At 57.5% G+C, this 19930-nt stretch overlaps 1 protein-coding gene across 6 annotated transcripts in view; it reads left to right on the top strand.

Annotated features, from left to right (window-relative positions):
* SSBP3 (single stranded DNA binding protein 3) overlaps positions 1 to 19930 on the top strand; it is a 149152-nt gene that overhangs the window by 127485 nt on the left and 1737 nt on the right. Inside the window, exons 6-17 of one of the 6 annotated variants that reach the window (XM_070405194.1) lie at positions 2696 to 2776; positions 3656 to 3715; positions 7309 to 7375; positions 7477 to 7553; positions 11916 to 12004; positions 12651 to 12699; positions 13271 to 13306; positions 13836 to 13890; positions 15137 to 15207; positions 18602 to 18680; positions 18899 to 18927; positions 19062 to 19163. In XM_070405194.1, the coding sequence (XP_070261295.1) occupies positions 2696 to 2776; positions 3656 to 3715; positions 7309 to 7375; positions 7477 to 7553; positions 11916 to 12004; positions 12651 to 12699; positions 13271 to 13306; positions 13836 to 13890; positions 15137 to 15207; positions 18602 to 18680; positions 18899 to 18927; positions 19062 to 19163 (795 nt within the window). The remainder of the gene's footprint in view (positions 1 to 2695; positions 2777 to 3655; positions 3716 to 7308; positions 7376 to 7476; positions 7554 to 11915; positions 12005 to 12650; positions 12700 to 13270; positions 13307 to 13835; positions 13891 to 15136; positions 15208 to 18601; positions 18681 to 18898; positions 18928 to 19061; positions 19164 to 19930) is intronic. The other 5 variants (XM_070405195.1, XM_070405196.1, XM_070405197.1 and 2 more) reach the window with 5 other exon arrangements.

Below are 19930 nucleotides of genomic sequence, written 5' to 3'. Positions count from 1 at the left end.
TGGTGCGGGGGCCGTGCTGGGAGGAGAGAAGCAGAGCCTGGCGGTGCTGACCGGGGTGCAGAGGAGCTTCCCCCCAGGGAGGTGACCTATGTGGAGATCATGGTGGGCTTTTCTCTTTGGATGACCGGCTGGTCGGGCCAGGTTCCCTTGTCCTCGGTGTTCTGAACCCCAGCTCCCATCAGAGAGGAGACTTCTGAGCGGCTGCTCCTCCCCAGACTTCGCCCACTCCCCATTGCTCCCCACAGGCGGGCCTGGGCCTCACTACTCACCAGGCCTCTGTCCGGAGCAGACTTGTGTGGGGCAGACCCGAGCCATGTCCACTCACACTCAGGGACCCCCGAGGGAGACACAGAGCCGCCTGCGAACCTTGGGGCGTCCAAGAGACAGTCGAGCCCTCTAGACAGGTTCAAGTACTGACCCTTCGTAAGCACTGCCGTCTATATGGAGGCCCCCGTTGGCGTTAGGCACTTTTGGGCGCTTTATTTATGTTTTCTGTCATCAGTCATGGAGTCTGCACTAGTAAGCTCGCCCGGCTAATGGGCACCCAGGTGCGAGGGACCTGGTCAAAGCCAGGCCGCTCCGAGGAAGACTGGCTGTCTCCAGGGGGGCGGTGAAGGGTTAGAGGCGGGAGGCGCTCCCTTCTTGCCAAGAGCTGAGGAACCCACAGAAGGCCTTTTTGCCCCCTCTTGGCAACTGGACCTCACCCTTGAACCCTCCTCCTGTTCGTTTTCTTTTTCCTTTTTCAGGGGTTGGCTTCAAATTATCTTATTTGTTTACATTGCACCCAAGTTTTATGGTACAAAAGACTTGCAGGTGCAAATATGTCCCGCCTTCATTAACTTCCCCTTCCTTTTTAATTTATGTGATTTCAATTTTCCTTCCCTGTACTGTTAATTAGGGGACCCTCTAATCAGTGCCATTATCACAGTGGTATTCATGTTTAGGAAAGCCGCTAAACAAATGCTTGCAAAATTGCTAAATGGCTAATTAATGTCTGTTAATTAAGAAAATTGCTCATGGTAACAAACCATGCCGTTGCTGGCAGCCGCTAGAAAGACACACACTTGTTGAAATTAGTAGCATGGCAGGTAGGGGAACATCTGCTCCGCGGAGCTTTCCAGAAGTGAGCAGCCCTTGGCTTGGGCACGAAAATCCAGGCCTGTCCTTAGTGGCACCCGGGCGGGGTTCCTGCCTGGCCCCCTCCATCTTTCTCTGCTCGCCTCTTCTCTGTATCTCCACACCCGCCAGCTCGGGCAGGTGAGAGGCTGGGCAGCCTGGCTCTGAGGGAGAAAAACGTGTCTCTCCGAGATTCTTTCTCCCTGTCTCTTTTCATGTAACCACACCCATTCCCATGCATGTTTTAAATTTTTCTCCAAGGCAACTTCCAAGGGCAACAGCAGCCATGGGTGGATAAGAGTGAACGGGGAGGGAAGGGCTCCTCAGCACCGGCGTCCGGCTCCGAGGGCCCCGAGTGGGCCGGAAGGCGGGCTTTTCATGCTCTTTGTGACTTGCAGTAGGAAATACATTTGATGTGGTGACCCAGTACATACACACATATTTACAAATGAAATAGAAGTTAATGAAATATTTGCCTTCGAACACACAAAGCTCTCCAATATCTTTTATTCTATATTCTTATTCCGTTCCCAGCTTTTTAAAGAAACAATGGTTGCAACCCACTAAATTATTTCGCCACCCACTAATGGGTTGCAGCCCACAGTTTGACCAACCCCATGGTTTCAGTGAATTCATCTGCCTCTTTCTCCTGGGAGGTGTCGAGGCCAGCATTGCCGAGGGCTGTGGGGGTCAGCCTGGAACCATGGATGGCTCACCCCCACTGGAGAGGAAAGCCCAGCCTCCGACCCGCCCACCCAGCAGGCAGGGGCCTGCAGCCCTGCCTCCCTATTCTGCACATGCCCACCCAGCTCGGGGCTGCGGGGGTGGGGGTGGGCCTTGGACCCACCCGGCTTCTCATCCTGGCTCTGCCATTTACCAGCCGTGTGTTGGTGGCCAAGTCCCTTCATCCCTTGAGACACAGTTTCCCCATCGGTAAAATAGAAATGAGAAACTCCACCTCACGGGGCCACTTTCCAGTGAAGGTAAATGAGTGCCCAGCCCCAAGTGGGTGCTCCGCAGCCATCTCTTCCTCTCGTTTCCCCGTTTGTTCAGTCTGGGCTCCACCCCGCTCCTTCTGTCTGTTTTCCTTCAGCATCCGTAGCCGGGCCTCTAGGTCCCCGTGACCTGCCTCTGTCCTTCCAGACTGGGCGCTCCTTGAGGGCAAGATCTCTCACAGGCCTGGCAGGCGGGGTCACTCTGTGTGCACTGTGCTCGCCGCGCCCACGACCACCAACGTATTTAACATGGCAAACTCGACTCCAACACCAGTCGGTGCCGGGCCCTGCTCCTGTGCTTTGAGAAAGGAGCTTGCTTGACTGGATTCTTCCCTCCTGTCAGTCCCTAGGCAGGTGTTGATCAGCTTCTCTCCCTCCCGCTCGCCGCCGTTTCCCAGCCGCCGTTTCCCACCGAGGAGCTGGCGACACAGGCAGCAGCTCGCACCTCCCCGCCAACCAGAGCCCGCCACCCGCACGCCCGCCGCCCACCCTTCGTTTTGGTTTAATTTTTGTTCTTTTAAGCTTCTCTTGCGCTTCTCCATGTGCTGTGATCTATAACCTGCCTCTACTGTCTGGCCTCACAGGGTCCTCCAGGGTCACAGCCCTCGCCGCACGCACAGCCTCCACCCCACAATCCCAGCAGCATGATGGGACCCCACAGTCAGGTAACGCGCTGGGCTCGCCCGCCCGGCCGGCGGGGGGCACGGGGCACCAGGAGGACAGAGCCAGCAGAGGAAAAACAAAAATCACAACGTGCTCTTGCCATTGCCTTTGAGTCTTGATTGACAAATGAAGCGTTTTTGGAAAAAATATATATATATTATTTTCTAAAGAGAGTTTTCATTCCTTGGACATCACACCCACCTGGATATGAAACCAAAAGAAGAGAAAGCCATTTCTGTGACCTTGTCAGCGGCCTTTGCGTTTTTGTTTTTTCCTCTCACTTTTGGTTTGGTTTTTGAGTTGGTTAACCATTCGTTTGTAATCGAAGCTGCATCCGAGCCTTTTCTTTGTGCACTCGCTGCTGAGAGCTTTCCTGCTCATTCCCTGCACTGAGTTAGGGAGCCGCTGTCCCCTCACCCTTCTCATTGTGCGTCCCCTCCGCCCTCGCTCCCCCTCCCCACCCCTCTGTCAGTGGTCTCCGTGTGTGTGCGCGCGCGTCCAGCTTTGCACACCCCGAAGAGCGTACGTCTAGGCTCCTTTCCTGATTCTGTGGTGTGCCCTTCCCAAGAGCAGAGGTTCCCCTCCCTTGCCCACATCGATGTCACTGTTCGTCCGCGTCCTGTGCCAAGTCCCAGCTGCTGCCCCGTCACCCAGAGTCGATCTCCGTGAAGGGAGGCGGAGGCAGGGTCCCATGTTGGTGGCACCTACCGCTCCCTCTGCCCAAAGGAAGTTTTGCCCAGAGGGAAGAGGCCACTGGGAGAAAGAGAATTTAAAAGATGGCTAGTTGTAACCAAACTGGACTTTGTGGAGTGGAGCGCATTTGTTGTTTGTCACTGTGCGGGAGCGCAGGCTGTCATTGAACTGATTCCCTGTAATTGCAGCCTTTTATGTCACCGCGATACGCAGGCGGCCCCAGGCCCCCGATCAGAATGGGAAACCAGGTACGGTACCTCTTCATGTTCTCTCTCCCCCCTCACTCGGCCACCCTTGACCCCAGTTGGACTTTGACTCCCATCAACATGTGAGGAAAGGATTGGGAGGTGGGGGGGACAGGTTTTAACAAGGTAGCTTTGCAAGCAGGTCCCCGGGAGGGCCCTGTGTCCACTCCGTGCCCTGGTACAGCCCCGGCCAGCATTTTCCTGCTCCTCTTGGGCAGCTCGGGCAGCAGTGCTGGAGCTTGGAGGGCACAGCACCAGCGCTGGGGTGGGAACACAGGGTTTCAGCTCTGCCAGGGAAGGTGGTAACACCCCCCTCTCCCTCCCAGCCCCTTCTTGGAAAAGGGTCTTCCTCCTTAATGAAGTTAATTGACAATGTGCATTTTTTCCTGGAAGCTTTAGCGAATTGCCAAGGCTGGTAAATGGAATCCTGCTATTAAGGGGAGAAATGGCCCGTAGGAATGCTTAGATCAGGAGCCTGGGAGGCAGCAGAGCAGGACGCTCGGGAGTTTTCAGCAATGTCTGCCTGCTTCCCAGACCCAGCTTGTCACAAGGAAGGGTTTGTTCCTGTAATTAGAAAAGCGGTCTGCTTATGGGGAGGACTCCGCAGCCTGGGGTGTGCGCCTTGTGCTGGCCCCTTGCGCTGGCAGTTCTAGGTGGTCTGGAGAATTGGCCCGGGCCCCGCCCCAGTTCAGCCCGTCCAGGGGCGGGAGTGGAGCTGGTGACGGACAGATGAATATCCTCTTTTGAGGACAGACCAAACCTTAAAGAAACTTAAGGGAAATTTCTTTTTATGCCAAAATATTTTTTATGTGTAATTCTTTGACCTTGCAAAAGCCCTTAAAAAACCTGACAGCAGCTCCAGTGCCTCCAGCCCATGTCGCCTCTGGAGCTGGGAGCTTGGTTGCCAGCTAGCTGAGTGTTCTCTGAGTGGGATTACTTCCTTCTCAAGGCTCCGCAAGAAGGCCCCCGCGTGAGCCGGTGTGCGGGGACCACGGAGTGCTGCTTCTAACCAGCAGCCTCCGGGTTTTGAAGTTAATTTGCCTCTCGGGTTCCTCCCCCCCCCCCCCTTTTTTTTTTCTTCAGAAGTCTTTTCTTTCCTATTTTCTCTTGACATGAAGGAGACGAATGTAGAAAGAAGAATTAGAGACTTGGTTTTGTGAGCAGGAGGCCCCCTGGATACCTCACAGATGAGGACACAGAGGTCAGGGTGGTGGGGCAGTGACGTCCGAAGTCTCCCTGTGAGCTGGGCTCCAGTCCAGCTCCCGCTCCGGAGCCAGTGCTGTCCGCACCTCACCTGTTATTTAGCTCTCGTGGCTGTGGAAGTGCGGCCCCTGCCTTCGTTTTAACCCGTCGGCAAGTGGGCCTCCTCCGCCATCGCACACCCGGGCCCCAGCTGCGACTCCCCCTCTGCCTGTGCGGGGCTCCCCTGGCCCGAACCGGCTCTGCCCCAGGACGCTTTCTTGTCATAATTGTGGCCCTTCCTCCAGCCGTGAAGGGACACGAGAGGAAACGTGTTTCTATTTGTCAGTCAGTCATGAGCACGTACCCAGGAGCAAATGGAGAATGAATCGTTGTCTTTACCTGGTGTGACAAGCCAGTCTTCCCAACCTCCCGCCACCCCCGTCAGAACGTGACACCGATTTTCCCGTTTCCTGGGAACTCGAGAAATTTTTGTCCTCCAACGGGGGGGAGGATTTGCCCCTGGGAGTTCCTTGGAGAATGACTCGGTTGGGGCTGCCAGTCACCAGAAGCCTCCCGCCTACCCCCACCCAGCGCAGGCGGAGGCAGCAGAGGCAGCAGGACTGGCTCAGGCTCACATGGCCTCCTGGCTTAGGGCGATGAGAGGGCCCGTAGAGGGACAAGAATCTAAGGGTCATTGGCTTGCCACAAAGTCTTGTAAGAACCAGCCTCTTACCTGCCTCCAAACATTGCCCAACCCCCACAGCTGCTCCATCTACCTCAACATCCTGGGACCCCCCCCCCCCCCCCCCCCCCCAAATCAAACAGCCTCAGAGGCAACCAGGCTCAAGAAATCTCCCAGCCCCCCAAGAGGGCAGACACACACCAGCCAAGTGACTTAGAGCTGGGGGACTTGGAGAGGACGCAGGGCTGAGAGAAAGCAAGAGGTCAGAGCAGCCTGAACCCCAACTGGAGAGAGAGACTGGGTGTCGTCGCCCAGTGTCCTGTTCCTTCTCCCTCCGCCCCCTCAGGTAGAAACGGAAGGTGCCACTTCATGAACATCAGGTGCTCCCCAGGCCTGTGGCCGTCCCATAAGCCTCCCCCGCCCTAGACACCATACACACTGCATTTGGAAGTTGAACTGAAGACTGGTCCCTTCCCTTCCCACCACCTCGTTCCAATACCGGTTTGGAGTTCATTGTTGGGCCAAAGGCAGACCAGGGTCCCATTCAGCCCTCCCACGGCAGTGAGCGGGTGGGGTGGGGGTCCCCATCACAGGTGCCACCTCGGAAGCACTGGCATCTGCAGGAGGGAAACCATGACCTGCTTTTCCAAAGGCCTTTCCTCTCAAAGGCGGGGCCCGCGTCTAGTCCTCGGGCCTGGGGTTCTAGAGTAAACTTTCACCCCAGCGCTCACTCTCTCTTTTGCAATGGCAGCTGAAATAACTTGAGTCCCAAGTAAATCACTTTTAAAATATATTTTTTTACTGATTTCAGAGAGGAAGGGAAAGGGGGAGAGAGAGAGAGAGAGAGAGAAACATCAATGATGAGAGAGAATCATAGATCGGCTGCCTCCAGCACGCTCCCTACTGGGGATCGATCCTGCAACCCGGGCATTGAACCATGTGTCCTGACGAGGAATCGAACTGTGACCTCCTGGTTCATAGGTCAACGCTCAACCACTGAGCCACGCCAGCCGGGCCCCAGTAAATCATTTTAGTAGGTGTGCCAAGAAAGTCATGGCCCCTGGCCTTCGCCTTCCTAACAGTAACATCCCTGCATCAGGCTTGGGGAGCAGGCTCGCAGCACCCTGCTTGCCCCACTTCCGAGGCCTCTGCACCCCCGGCGTGGGGAGGTGGCATTTCACGTGAGGGACTCAGCAGTCCCGGGTGGTCTTTCTGGCTCTGCCAGTAGGTTCCTGGGGCCTCTGGGCCTCGTTCCCCTCTGCCTCCATCTCAAAGCCACCTCCTCCCATTGTTACAGGGTTTTAGCTGGTGGGTCTCTGGATCCCCACAGTTTAGAGATAAGAACAAAATGAGTTACATCTCCATGAGGCGAAGGAGAGACAGGGTAGGGGGTTGGTAGTGAGAGGGAGGGGCTGTTGCCGCTGAGGAGTGGTGGCGGCAGGCAGCGTGGCCAGAGAGCGACCCGGCTGCGGCGGGATACGGGCCCACAAAGCAGCAGGGCGGAGCAGTGGTTCCTCGCCCAGAGACGAAGCCCGACCCACACGGGTGCTAAGGCCCCCGGCTGGCTACCACCCCCAGGGGACCTCCCCCCGGCTGGCAGGCAGCAGGAATGGTCTTGGGGAGGCCATGAGTGGCCCTAGCTGGTCAGGTGGGGAGCTGGGGCAGGCAGGCGTGTCCCCCTCTGTCCTCCAGCCTGGGGAGCAGCCCTCAGCTCCTGTCTCATCTCTTTCAGCCTCCGGGAGGAGTTCCTGGGACACAGCCACTGCTGCCCAATTCCATGGACCCCACACGACAGCAAGGTAGAGAGGGATGGGTGGGCCGCTGGGGCGTGGGGAGTCGCAGGGGCTCCTCCCTCTACTGCCTGCCCTGCCACTCACTGCTCATCTACTCTCTCATGCAGGGCACCCCAACATGGGAGGATCAATGCAGAGAATGAACCCTCCCCGAGGCATGGGACCTATGGGTCCCGGCCCACAGGTAACTGTCTGTGTCCATCCATTCCCCTGACCATCTGTGTGCCCCCGCCTTCTCTCCTCCTCCACAGTCTGTCAGCCTTTCCACCTCGCTCGGCTTGCAGGGATGAGAGCAGAGGGTCGGCCAGGTCCCCAGCTCCTCTCTGCCCCAGGCTCACTGGCCCCACGCACAACCAGGAACAGCCCCTCAGCAGGCAGAGGGGAGGGACCCCAGGGAGGGTCCTGGTTGGCTGGCCCTCCCGGGGAGGGGTGTGCTAGCCTGTGGTGTGAGGGGTTGGGAAGGCAGAGGGGCTGTACCCAGGCAGTGGGTGGTCCTCCCGGAATCCCAGAGCCTCCTCCTGTCCTGGGTGGGTGGACTTGAGCTTTATCATGACCCAAAGGTGGGACGGATGAGCGGCTGTCCTAGCTCTGTTTCCGGTTCACCATTGGACAGTTTCTCCTCTGTGGGCCCCCGAGGCCTCTGCCCCCCCTGGTGCCACCAGGTGGGAGGAGGCCAGGCTACCCACGCCCAGCTCACTTCAGCCCAGAGCTTTTGCCTGTGTCATAAGCTGGGGCCCTGCCGAAGATTTCAAGTGCCCTGTCTACCTCTCTACGGTTACCACACGGCGCTCGCTCCCTGTGCCGCAGCTCCATAGCCTGTCACCAGGGCCAGCAGGCAGGGTCGGCAGGCCACCCCTGTTTCAGAGCCTTCTCGCGGTTGGCTCCCATCTTAGTGTGGGAAGGTAGCTGCTCCTGCAGGAGCTGTGGCAGGTGCTCTGCTCTCCCCCTTGGGAAGACTGCCTGAAAGAAGCCGGAAGTTCAGATCAGGGGCGGAGCTCCCTGGAGTGAGGGCAGAGGGTCCTTCACTTCCTGCCCCGCCCAGGAGCCTGCTTCTCCTTCCCACCTGCTTGTACATGTTCGGATGCTCTGGGCCCCTCCCAGATGTTTGGTTTCTGGTTCCCTGGGGCTGGAGTAGCATCCCCCCCCACACACACACACCTCCCTTCTGCACCCCAACCCCCCTGTCCCCGCCCCGCATTGTGCTGGCAGCAGGCCAGCCCCTGCCTTCTCAGGGTGCTGCCTTGGTGGTAGGAACACCTCAGGGAGGCGTTGCCCTAATCCTAAAAGGCAAGCCCACTCCAACGGCAGCCTGTTCTCCTGGTGTTTTTCTTTCTTTCCCCCAAACCTGACTTTAGCCCCGCTTTCCCCGTGACTTGCCATGTGGCCTTGGGTGAGTCTCTGGCCTCCTTGGTCCTCCAGCTCGTCGTCTGTGAAATGGGGAGATGTGAGTGGCCCTCCAGGGTCCGCACTTCCCAAGGAGAGAGGACCTGGTGGGCACCGTCCCTCCAGGAAGCAGCCCTGCTGCTGTTGGGAAGTGAGCACCCTACTTGTCATCTTCTCTCACTGCGCGGCGGTGTCTGGGCTTCCGCCCGCCCCAGGCCTCCCTCCCCGCTTGTGCTCCAAGTGCGGGTCACTCTCCTGCTGGGAAGGCAACAGGACGCAGCAGCTTTGGCCCCTGGAAGACAGACAGACCTCTCTCTCTCTCTCTCTCTCTCTCTCTCTCTCTCTCTCTCTCTCTCTCTCTCTCATCTGCCTGGCCAGGCGGTGAGCTTCCTGTTCTGTTCTGGAGGAGCCCAAATGAGGCTGAGATTTGTAGAGGGGATTTCGTAGCTGCACGTGGGGCTTAGAAAGGGTCCTTTAGGAGCCGAGGTTCTGTGATGCTTAAGGCAGGATTAGGGGCTTTGGCATTTGTTCTGCTGCCCACATCCAGTCCATGCACAGCGCTGAGGACTGACAGCACTTCAGAGCCAGCATGTCGTCATCTGCTCACGGGCCCTGTCGGGTTGGCCGTTCTTTGTCTCTAGTCTTTGGACAAGGCACCCCAGTACCAGCTCTGCTGCTGGCATAGCTGCAAGAGGCACTGCCACTTCGCTTCTGTGCCTCAGTTTTTTAACCTTTAGAATGGGAATAGTGGTGGGGTTGTGAGTGATTACAGATAAGTGATAAAAGTACATAGCACGGCCTGGCACAGATAAGCATTGTTGTTAATTGTGGAGTTTGCCCACAGTAGCCAGCAAGTGGCTGAGCCTGGGTGCTAACCTCCCCTGTGTGCTGACCCCAAATCCGTGGCTCTACTCACTGCCCCCTGACATCTCTACAGTGGGCTGGCCCCTGCATGTCCCTGGAGCCTCCACTGTTTGCTCGATCAGGCGTGTGGGAGGCGGGCTTTAAGAGTGCTGGCTGTCTCTGGCTGGTGTTGCTCAGTGGTCATAGTGTTGCCCACACACTGAAGTGTTGTGGGTTCTAGTCCTGGCCCCTGTTGGGAGGCAGCCAATCAATGTGTCTCTTTCACACCCATGTTTTCCTCCCTTCCTCCCTCCCTCCTCCTCTTCCACCCCTCCTCCTTCCTCCTGCCCTTCCACTCTCTAAAAATCAATGGACAAACTATCCTTGGGTGAGGATTAAGAAATCAACATTTTAGCCCCGGTTTGGCTCAGTGGATAGAGCGTCGGCCTGCGGACTGAAGGGTCCCAGGTTCGATTCCGGTCAAGGGCATGTACCTTGGTTGCGGGCACATACCCAGTGGGGAGTGTGCAGGAGGCAGCTGATCGATGTTTCTCTCTCATCGATGTTTCTAACTCTCTATCCTTCTCCCTCTCTGTAAAAAATCAGTAAAACATTTTAAAATTTTTTAAAGAAGTGTGCTGCCTGCCTAGGGGTCCCTCTGTGGCTGTCCTGCCCTGCCTCCCCCGACTCCAGGCCCTGCTCATTGCCAGCCTGGCTGCTCCTGCCCTTGTCCACACCCTTGGGGCATTCTTCTGGCCTCCAAGCCCTCTGTGGGTGACCAGGCAGAGGAGGTGGCCCCGCGGCACTGAGGTTGGGGAGATGGTCCCTGGCTGGAGAACTCAGCAGCAGCCTGGGCTTGGCTCTGAGTTGGTAGCTCTGGCTCCGACTTCCTCTTCACCCATCCCTCTGGCCCCTCCGGGGAGTGTGATCTGGAGGCTTCGAATCCGGATTGAAACCCAGCTGTGTCATTTGCTGCCTGATGTTGGGCAGATCTTTCTTCCCTGAGACCCTCAGTCAGTCTCCTGTGGAGCAAGGATGAGCCCAGCCCCATGGCATTGTCACAAGGACCAAGCCAGAGACCATGTATAACGCGTGCTGTGTGCTCAGTAGAGAACAGCTCATTTGGGTTGTTCCTGTGTCACCAATTCTACCAGCCTACTTCTTTCAGATTCTCCTGCAGGTCAGCTTAAGCCACAGCCAGGCTCACCTTACTTTTCTCTCCTTCACTGCTTCCCTGATCGATTCGGCACCTGGTGTGTGCCCGCTGCTACAGGGAGTGAGGGGCTGGCAGGTCATGAAGACGCAGATCCCATCTTCCAAAGGCACTTGGAGTTCAGTAGGAGATGGACAGGTGGTCGTGATCATAATCCAGAGTGGTGTGGGCAGTGGAGGAGGGGAGTGCAAGGCATTCTGGGAGTAGGACGGAGCAGTTAACCCCAAAGGGTGGGGCAGGGAAGGCTTCCCAGAGGAGGTGCAGTCTGAGCTGGTATTGGAGGGTGTGTAGGAGCCCACCTGGTAGAGAAGGGAGGCAGGCAGTTATTCCTGCCAAGGAAATAGCATTGGGAAGGGGAGGCAGGCTTGTCTGCAACAGGAGATGACCCAGGTGGAAGGCCCAGGTGCCTGGTCAGGTGCTCGTGTGGACCCTCCCACCTGCCTCTGGGCTGGACTGAGCTGGACTGGGACTCCTGGGAGATTCCCAGTTCTGTTAGACTCTTCTCTCAAACAGAACCTGGATTCCTTCTGAGGGTAGAAACCTCCTGCTCAGGGCACTGTGCCTCGTGAGGCCCCACATGCTGATGCCCGGATTAGGCAGCTTGGTCTAGGGGCGGGGGTACACCCAGGCCTGGGATGGGGGGGTGTCTGTACATGCCAGGCCTTGGGGACATCTGCAGGTCAGGCTTTTGGGACTGTTTCTTCCCCTCGTCGTTCAGCCCCGGCCCGGCCCCGGCCTGCCAGCATCTCCTCCCTCGTTGTGTCCGAGGTGCTGGCCCTTCCCAGTCAGATCTCGTACGTCCATTCCCCTTTCCCCTCCTGGACCTGAGGGGGAGGGGCCCAGAGATGTGAGGGGCTTGCTTGACGTCCGTGTGCTTTTGAGCAAACCCCCTTGAAGCCCCGAAGCTGCGTCTAAAGCTGTGACTGTCCCTCTGTGCTGGCTTGTCATCGTGATCCCATCACGTGATTCCCACCCTCCCTCCACCTTTTTAAAACAAATGTGTTATTTTTTCTCATCAGATTCTCTTCACAGACTAACCCTCTCACTTATATTCTGTCTGTTTTCCCTCCCTCTTTCTCTCTCCGGTTCCCCTTCTCCTTCTCATAGACTGACCCTTGGTTATCGTTGCAGAATTACGGCAGCGGCATGAGACCACCACCCAACTCCCTCGGCCCCGCCATGCCCGGGATTAACATGTAAGGCAAAGTGACCCGCCAGCGGCTCAGAGCCATGGCTTTCCCACCCTCCGCTGCCCTCCCGGGACACTTGTGACCTGAGCCGTTACTGGCCCCTCTCGGGGCCTCAGTCTCCTCATCAGTACAGCGAGAACGCTGCTGCCAGTACTGGTGATGCGGCCCCACCCCAAAGGGTGCTTTATGTGCCCAGCACGGTTCTCAGCATGTTACATGGCTCAGCTCACCTAACCTTCGTAACAGCCCTGCGAGGAGGTTATGTTAGCTACAGGGGGGTAACCGAGGCACAGAGAGGTGAAGCCAGTTGCCCAGCTCACACAGCAGAGCGAGAGGGTCCAGATTTGACCCCTGTAGGCTGTTCTAGTGCTTCCGTGTTTCTTACACCCTTTGCGGTGATAGAGCCCTAGGCAAGCGCACATGCAGAGGAGGTTTTCTATACTTCACAGGTTTCCATGTAACTTATAGGAGTTGGTAGGTCTCTCCCCATGGAACTACCCATTACAACCCCAGAACCCGGTGGTCCCTCAGGCCCTGGGCTCCTGGGCAGGACTTCCTGTCAGTCAATTCAGCCCTCTCACTCTGCCCCTGCTGGCACCACCCTTGGAGTTGACGGCACCTTTTTCACTGTCTCCATCTCTCCCTCCGTCAGGGGCCCGGGAGCTGGCAGACCCTGGCCCAATCCTAACAGTGCTAACTCAGTGAGTACCAGGTCACGTGGGAGTGTTTGCCAGGGAGGGGATTGTGAGGTGCAGGGTGGTTCCTGTCCCCAGGTTGGAGGGGAGATACAGCAGGTCTCTACCTGACGCCTCCAGGAGAAGCCCACCTGTAGGCGCAAGCTTGGGAGTAACATGCCGGGGCCATCCTGGGCTCGGCCCTGCGCAGCCCAGCCCACTGCTCTGCAGAAACAGGTGTGAGCTGAGAGCTGGGCTCCGAGCACTGTTCACATAGAGGCTCCTGCAGGACCAGCACTCGGAGGAAGGCTGGGAAGGGGCCACGCACAGACGGTCCAGGGAGAAGCGTAGAGGCGTGGGGCGACGTTCCTGCTGTCCTGCCCTCTGGAGCTGGAGGGCCCCCAGGCTCCCTGGGAGGTTTTCAGGATCAGCTCGGTGCAGGAGCTGGACTCGGCTCACACCCCTGCCCCTGGTTCAGTGGGTGCCACAGCCGGTCCCATCAAGAAGGGGCCGTGTCCCCAAGTGGGTTTAGAAGCCAAAAAGTGCTGCCTGTTGGCGGAAGTGACTCTGACACGTGCTCCCTGCCTCTTGTTTCTAGATTCCATACTCCTCCTCATCACCCGGTACCTACGTGGTAAGTGTGTGAGTGTGGGGTGCTGCATGTCGAGCCGCTTGTGACTGAGTGTGCAAGAGAACTCCTCAGGGAGCCTGTCTCTTTCCCTTTCAAACCATCGGAGCACAGATTCCAGCTGTGCTAGAACTTCCTGTCAGTATTCCGGAGTTTGTACCTCCTGCTGGTCCCAGGGTTTCCAACAAGCCCTGGAATTGGCATCCCCATCTGGGGGCTGGCTAGTGGGTGGGTGGCTTGCAGCACAGGCTCTGGTTTCATCGATCAGCATGCATAGGAGTACACGTGTTACACACACACACACACACACACACACACACATACACACCTCGGTTTAAAGGAAGAAAGGGGAGAGGCCAAGTCCAGTCCCCTAAGGCTCAAACAGGCGGGCTCTGCGTGCGTGATGGAGGATGAGCGAGAGCTGAGTGCCGGCTGGGCCCGGCGAGCGCTTGCTGCTGTCCTGGCTGGAGCTCGGTGGCCTCTCCCCCGTGTTACCACCCTGGGTTTCTGATGTCGATTTTTGTCTCATCTCCAGGGACCTCCTGGCGGTGGCGGCCCCCCAGGAACACCCATCATGCCTAGTCCTGCAGGTGAGGGCTTGGGGAGGGTGCAGGGGGTCCTGGAGGGGCACAGGTGCAGAGCCAGAGCTTGCCAGCCGCTCCTGAGCAGCACATCCTCCGCAGATCATCTTGGCATCCGGGATTGGGGGGCATGAGGTCCCTGGTGCCATGAAACCCCTGTGTGGCCTCAGCCAGATCACGGCTCCTCTCTGGTTAAGGGACGAGCAGAGCAGGGGCATCTGGGACAAGGGTCTCACTGGCCCTTGGTCTGAGGGACCCCTATCTGATCGTACGTTTCTCCGGTGACAGAAGGGGCTTTTGGATTCTGGCAGCCGGAGCCCAGGACTCTGAGCTCGGTCCTCTCTATAGGAGGCCCCTTCTCCCTTTTCCTTTAACCAGAGGAGGTCATACAGCACACACGCAGCATCACGATTGTGTGTCTCTCCGGCTAAGAATAGCATGCCACCAGCTAGGAGGAGTTCAGCACGCAGCCCTTACCACCCAGAAATAAAAAGTGAGAGGTGGTTGGATTTCTGCCTGAGGAATATGGGGCCTGCTCCTGATACAAACCTGTTAGCTGGTTTCCTAAGGAGACCTTTCTGCCTAATTGGGGAGATGGAGGGGTCCCTCTCTCCCACCCTCCCCTCTCGGCTCCCCATAGCGGGAAACTCAGCCGCAGGGGTGGAGCTGGCGGGCGGCAGCGTGATGTTCCGGCTCCCACTCCGACTCCTTTCTGCTGCTGCATTTTTATGAGCTGCATGACCTACATTCAGACTGGGTCACGTTAAACCACTCCGTATGCTAATGTGGCTCCTGCCAAGCCCTGCCTCTCCCCCTGCCCCACCAGCCTGGCAGGGCGGCCCCTGGGTGATGTGTGGTGTTTCTCTTTCCCCGATTTGATTAAAACTGCTGGGTTAGGGAGAGCACAGGTGGCGATCTGGCTGCCCCCGCGTTGTCCCAGCAGGAGCAGATGTGGGGTGGGGTGGGGAGCCGAGAATTGGGACCTGTAATCCCCCTTTGCCTTGTCCACACTGCTGTCCAGATGTCCAGACACCCCAAAAGTCTTCATTTCAGGGTTGAGTGGTTTTCACAGTTGAATTTTCTGTGATTAAAAACTTTGTGAATCTTCATTAAATACAAATTAGCCAGAAAATGGCGGTACTTAAAGGAAATTTTAGGTGATAAAATACAAAAGAATGAGTTCAAGTGCCATGAGTTTGTTTTAATTAAGAAATGAATTAATCACCCCGACTTGCGGGTTTCCACTATTCTACAGATTCAACAAATTCCAGTGACAACATCTACACAATGATTAATCCGGTGCCGCCTGGAGGCAGCCGGTCCAACGTAAGTCTGCTTTCTAACAATTTACATATCAGATACCATAACAAATCATAATTAACTTCCGCAGCTGAGGGGAAAGCAAGTTTAATTGATTTCAGCCATTTGTTTCCAAAGATGAATAAAATAAACCATCAGAAAAGTGATTAACTCTTGGGCACCTCAGTTCCCATCTCAGCTGCCAGGGGCCAGGAGAGAAGGGGATGAAGTGATTCCCACTCATCTGGTCAGAGCGGGGTGCCCACGGCAGGGGCCCTGCTGCCCTGTGTGGGGTGTTGGTGCCGGAAAGCACCGGCTTCGGGTGGGGTTTGGGCCGTGCCACACCCTTTGGCGCCTGTTTCCTTGGCCACGCAGCAAAGAGGGGGGCCACGCAGGAGCACGTGGGGACCTGCCACCCTGTGCCTCTGTCTCCTTTGGGAGCCCTGTGACCCTCACCCCTTGGACCTCTTGGCCTCTCAAAGTTCCAACCTTCAGTGATGTTGCAGCTCCAGTCTACCTTTTCTCATCACCCACTCCCTGCCCCTCAGTCCGTGTCATGTGGGACTTGACGATGCAGCTGGAGCCTGTCTCCCTCCCAGCTGGGAGCGCCTGAGGACGGTGCCGGTCTCTCTCCTCCAGGCAGCCCTCCCACATCGGCCTGGCAGGCGAACCCAGCCCGCCTTGCCCCCTGGAGCTCAGGGTTTGGAAAGGAGGCTGCCTGTGACATCAAGTCTGTGGACTGCAGAGCCAGAGGGTGGGCTAGGGGCCCCCAAATTGCCTATGGCTTTTGGGGTGCTCTATTTGGTTTTGTTGGCTCAGTTCTTAATGTGACGTCTAAACCACCCCACGTGCTGAACTCTGGCATGAGCGGCCCCACGCTAGTCACGGCACGTGTTTAAGCTCTTGCAGCCTCTGTGGTGAGGGTCCGTGGCCGCCGCCTCAGGTGCCAAGGTAACCAGGGTCAGTGGATGGGAACCTCGCATCACACGTGATGCCCCTTGCCCCTCCCTCCCCTCAGCACCTCCCACCACCCCGCCTCAGCACCCCTGTTTCCCATGTTTTAGCTCTAGAAGCCTCGTGTCCCAGGACGACATCCCAGGACACACATGGTCCTGGTTTATGGCAGCGGCTGCAGAAACTTGGGCAGGAAAGTGTGAGACCTATACAGCGGCCAAGACAGGGACTAGGCACCCTGTTCAGTGTCCCACGGAAATGGCGTCCATTCCCTCCTCCCATGGTCGCTGTTGCCGTGCTCCTCCTGACCACAGTCTGTCCCTGGTAACCTGTGGCTCTGCCTGCAGGGGAGCTGCCGTGCTGTCGGGACGGGGCAGGTTTCGGTTTCATGCTGTGAGCCTTGGGACCGTGTTTTCCAAGGGTCCAGGTGATGAAAATGGGGACGCCGGCACCAGTGGGACCCAGACGTCTCTGCAAAAAACGGCCGTGTTATTCCAACGACAGGTGGGAGGACACCTACGGCTGCACTAGGGCGGTAAACGACCAAGAGGAAGGTGCTGCGCCTGCGGAGGAGGGATGTGACCGCGCAGGGCTGGGAGGAGACAGGCACATCCTCCTAAACCAATCAGAAGTTTTTTGCATCCTCCAAAGAGACGCCAAGGCTCCGTCAAAGAGAGCGGCAGGCGTGTGCAGTCAGACGCAGCCCTTAGGAGCCCGTTACCCGCCGGCCTGAGCTGAGCAGCTGCTGCAAAGGCGGAGGCTGCGGCCTGGTCCTCGGAGTGAGCAGAACAGGGCTTTGATGACAAGCGCCTTGGGCCTTTCTGTGTAGCGTTGACTCCGGCAGATCCTGCCAGCACTCGAGTGAGCTTCCTGCAGGTCAGGTGTGCGGCGCGTCCTGCAGTGGAAGCAGGTCCGACCGCAGGCCTTGGACGCTTTGACCTGAAAACTGGAGCTTTAAGTCCTCTCGATTCCTGTGAAGAAAATGCAAATCGGAGATTGTTGTTCTCTTGTCCAAACACAAACGTAGACGTTGCTCGCTGGCCTGCGTATCTGGCCGGCAGTACACAGTTGGTTTGGACACTTCCATTTAGTCTGCGAACCGCTTTCCTGCTCCATGTCCCGGACACCTCGCCCCCACGCTGCTCCCCAGGGGTCGGCAGGCTCACCTGTGGCCTGAGGCTCTCAGAAGTAACGGGGGTGTTTGGTCCCTTGTCAGTTTCCTCAAAACATGCAGGTGCAGTTAACGAGGTTTTGACTATAGAAATCGAGAGCCTCAGACAGGATGGCCATCTTTGTTGCTGGCCGTAGGGAAGATGTTAAAATGTTGGCCTGCTGTGCTGTCCTTCTCTGATTAGGAAATGCATTGAGATGAGAATGGAAAAAGGAATTCACACCGAGAAAGAAACATGCTGCGTCCCCAGAACCGTCTGAGGGTCTGTACAGAGGCCATGAGGAGCCTAGATGTTTGGGGTCGTGGGTAGGGAGGCAGAGGGACTGCACAAAACCTCATGCGGCCAAGGGAGTGACTCAACTTTTAGAAACGAAACTGCTTGAGGATTCAAAAAAATGTCACCAGGAAGGGCAGCCACCTTAAACAGGACTTTCGTAATTTCTTTATTACAACTGTAACTTCATTGGAATCCGAGCAAGGACTCCCTGGGTGAAGGATTGCTTCTTACACCGACACCCAAAATTCACTCCAGGCAGACCCGAGGCCGAACGGCAGAGCTGACGCTGGCCAGCAGAAGAAAGCCCCCGAGTCGGTCCTGTGGCCTGGGCCACGCCAAGCTGGCTTAGCTGCACCCCCAGAGCACAGGTGACAAGAAAACAGGTGCTGCACGGGACCGAGCAAAACGTAAACTTGTGTGTTTCCGAGGACTCGACACCCCGCAGAGGGGGAACACCTGTAAACCACATCTCTGATGAGGGGCTTGAATCTACAATATGTAAAGGACTCTTAATTGGAACCCAATTAAAAAATGGACCAAGGGTCTGAATAGACATTCCTTCAAAGAAGAACAAGTAAACAGTGAAATGATGCTCGGCATTATTCAGTGCAAATGAAAACGACAATGAGGTGCCACTTCCTACCCAGGAGGATGGCTGTTGTTGGAAATAACCCGTGTCAGCCAGGACGGGAAGAGACGGAGCCCCACCCCCTGCTGGTGGCGTGTCCAGTGCTGCGGCTGCTCCGGAGCAGTCCGGCCGTCCTGTTCTACGGAAGGTCCAGCAGTCACCTGCGACCCTGCCAGTCCATGCCTAGGTCTCTGCCCAGAGAAAGGAAAATGCGTGTCCCCACAGTAATTGTTCACAGTGTTCATAGCCTTATTCATAATAGCCAACAAGTAGACACAACCTGAACGTCCAGTGTTCGGCCCTGAGTGTGTGAGGGAGGAGCCCCCAGAGTGGGAGCTCCTTGAGGCCGGGCCGCTGGGACACTCAGCCGCCGTCTCTGTGCTTCTTTCAGTTCCCGATGGGTCCAGGCTCCGACGGCCCGATGGGAGGCATGGGCGGCATGGAGCCCCACCACATGAACGGATCGTTAGGTGAGCCTGCTGCCCCGCCCGGCCCTGCCCCACAGCCGCCTCTTGGCCTCCGCTCCTGGCTCAGCTGGGCCTGGCCCACGGCCCTGGCCTCACCTGCCCACAGGAAGATCTGAGAAATCCTCTGCACAGAAATAGCGGGGGACTCGGGTGGAAGGGTTTGGAGGCCCCTCCACGGAAGCGTGGGCAGGAGACTGAGCGGGATTCTTTCTTGCTTCCAGGGTCAGGTGACATAGATGGACTTCCAAAAGTGAGTGTTTGATGTCTCCTCCCTGGACACGCCACCCTGTGCCCCCCACCCTCGCCCCTTCCCCCAGAAAACCTGTCTCCCAGTCCGGCTGGCAGGCTACGGGGCCGGGCTCACCTCCTCTCTTCTCCCTGCAGAATTCTCCTAACAACATAAGTGGCATTAGCAATCCTCCAGGCACCCCGCGAGACGACGGCGAGCTGGGAGGGAACTTCCTCCACTCCTTCCAGAACGACAATGTAAGTGCCCGCTGCCACCCTCGTGTCATCTCTGGGCCATCACCTGATCCCCGGGGTCTGGGGACTCCTAAACAATTTCAGAGCCTCCTTCCTGGCTCTGACCTACCCACGGGGCCCGGGGCCTAGCAGCCCTGTGGGTCTCGCCTTCCTCCCTCCCCCGTGTGCCCTGACCCCTGCCACCCGAGTCTGACCCCAGCAGATCCTCCTGGAGGCGCGTGTGCAGGTGCGTGCCTCGGGTGCTGCGCCTCGGGCACTGGTTGAGCTGATGTGGTTGGAAAGCCTGGCTGGGCTGGCGGCCTGGCCTCTGGCCGCTGGGTCACAATCCACCGGTCCGTTTCCATCTGTCCTGGGGAGGAGGTTCATGCAGACAGTGACTACCTGAGGTCTCGCTGCAGAGGGGCTGGCCGTCAGGCTTCTGTCCACAGTCTTTGAAGGAACAGCCTCGTGGCTAAGCAGTTTTTGAGAACCTCCAACGGGCTCCCACCCCAGGCACCCTGTGCCTGACCCGATGGCAGGAAAGCCAGCTGCAGCCTGTGGAGGGTAGGGGGATGGGGGAGTGGGGAAGGCGCCTGCCTCTTCAGCTGGAAAGGGGTGATTTGAGGGAAAGGGGAGTGAGTTCCTAACAGGCACAGGCTGCTGCTGAGAGGCGCCTCCTGGCCCTGCCCACCCAGTGTCACCCAGTCTCAGCCCAGCCAGGCCCCCAGCTGGTCGCCTCTGCAATCAGACCCCCACAAGTCTCCCACTCCCCGGCCCTCACGACCCCCTTC

Source organism: Myotis yumanensis, unplaced genomic scaffold, assembly GCF_028538775.1.
Source record: "Myotis yumanensis isolate MYYU_CA2020_CCGP unplaced genomic scaffold, mMyoYum1.0.hap1 SCAF_2, whole genome shotgun sequence".
In the NCBI taxonomy this organism is placed as follows: domain Eukaryota; kingdom Metazoa; phylum Chordata; class Mammalia; order Chiroptera; family Vespertilionidae; genus Myotis; species Myotis yumanensis.
The sequence above is the reverse complement of the archived record's forward strand: the minus strand, read 5'-3'. Positions and strand labels throughout refer to the sequence as shown.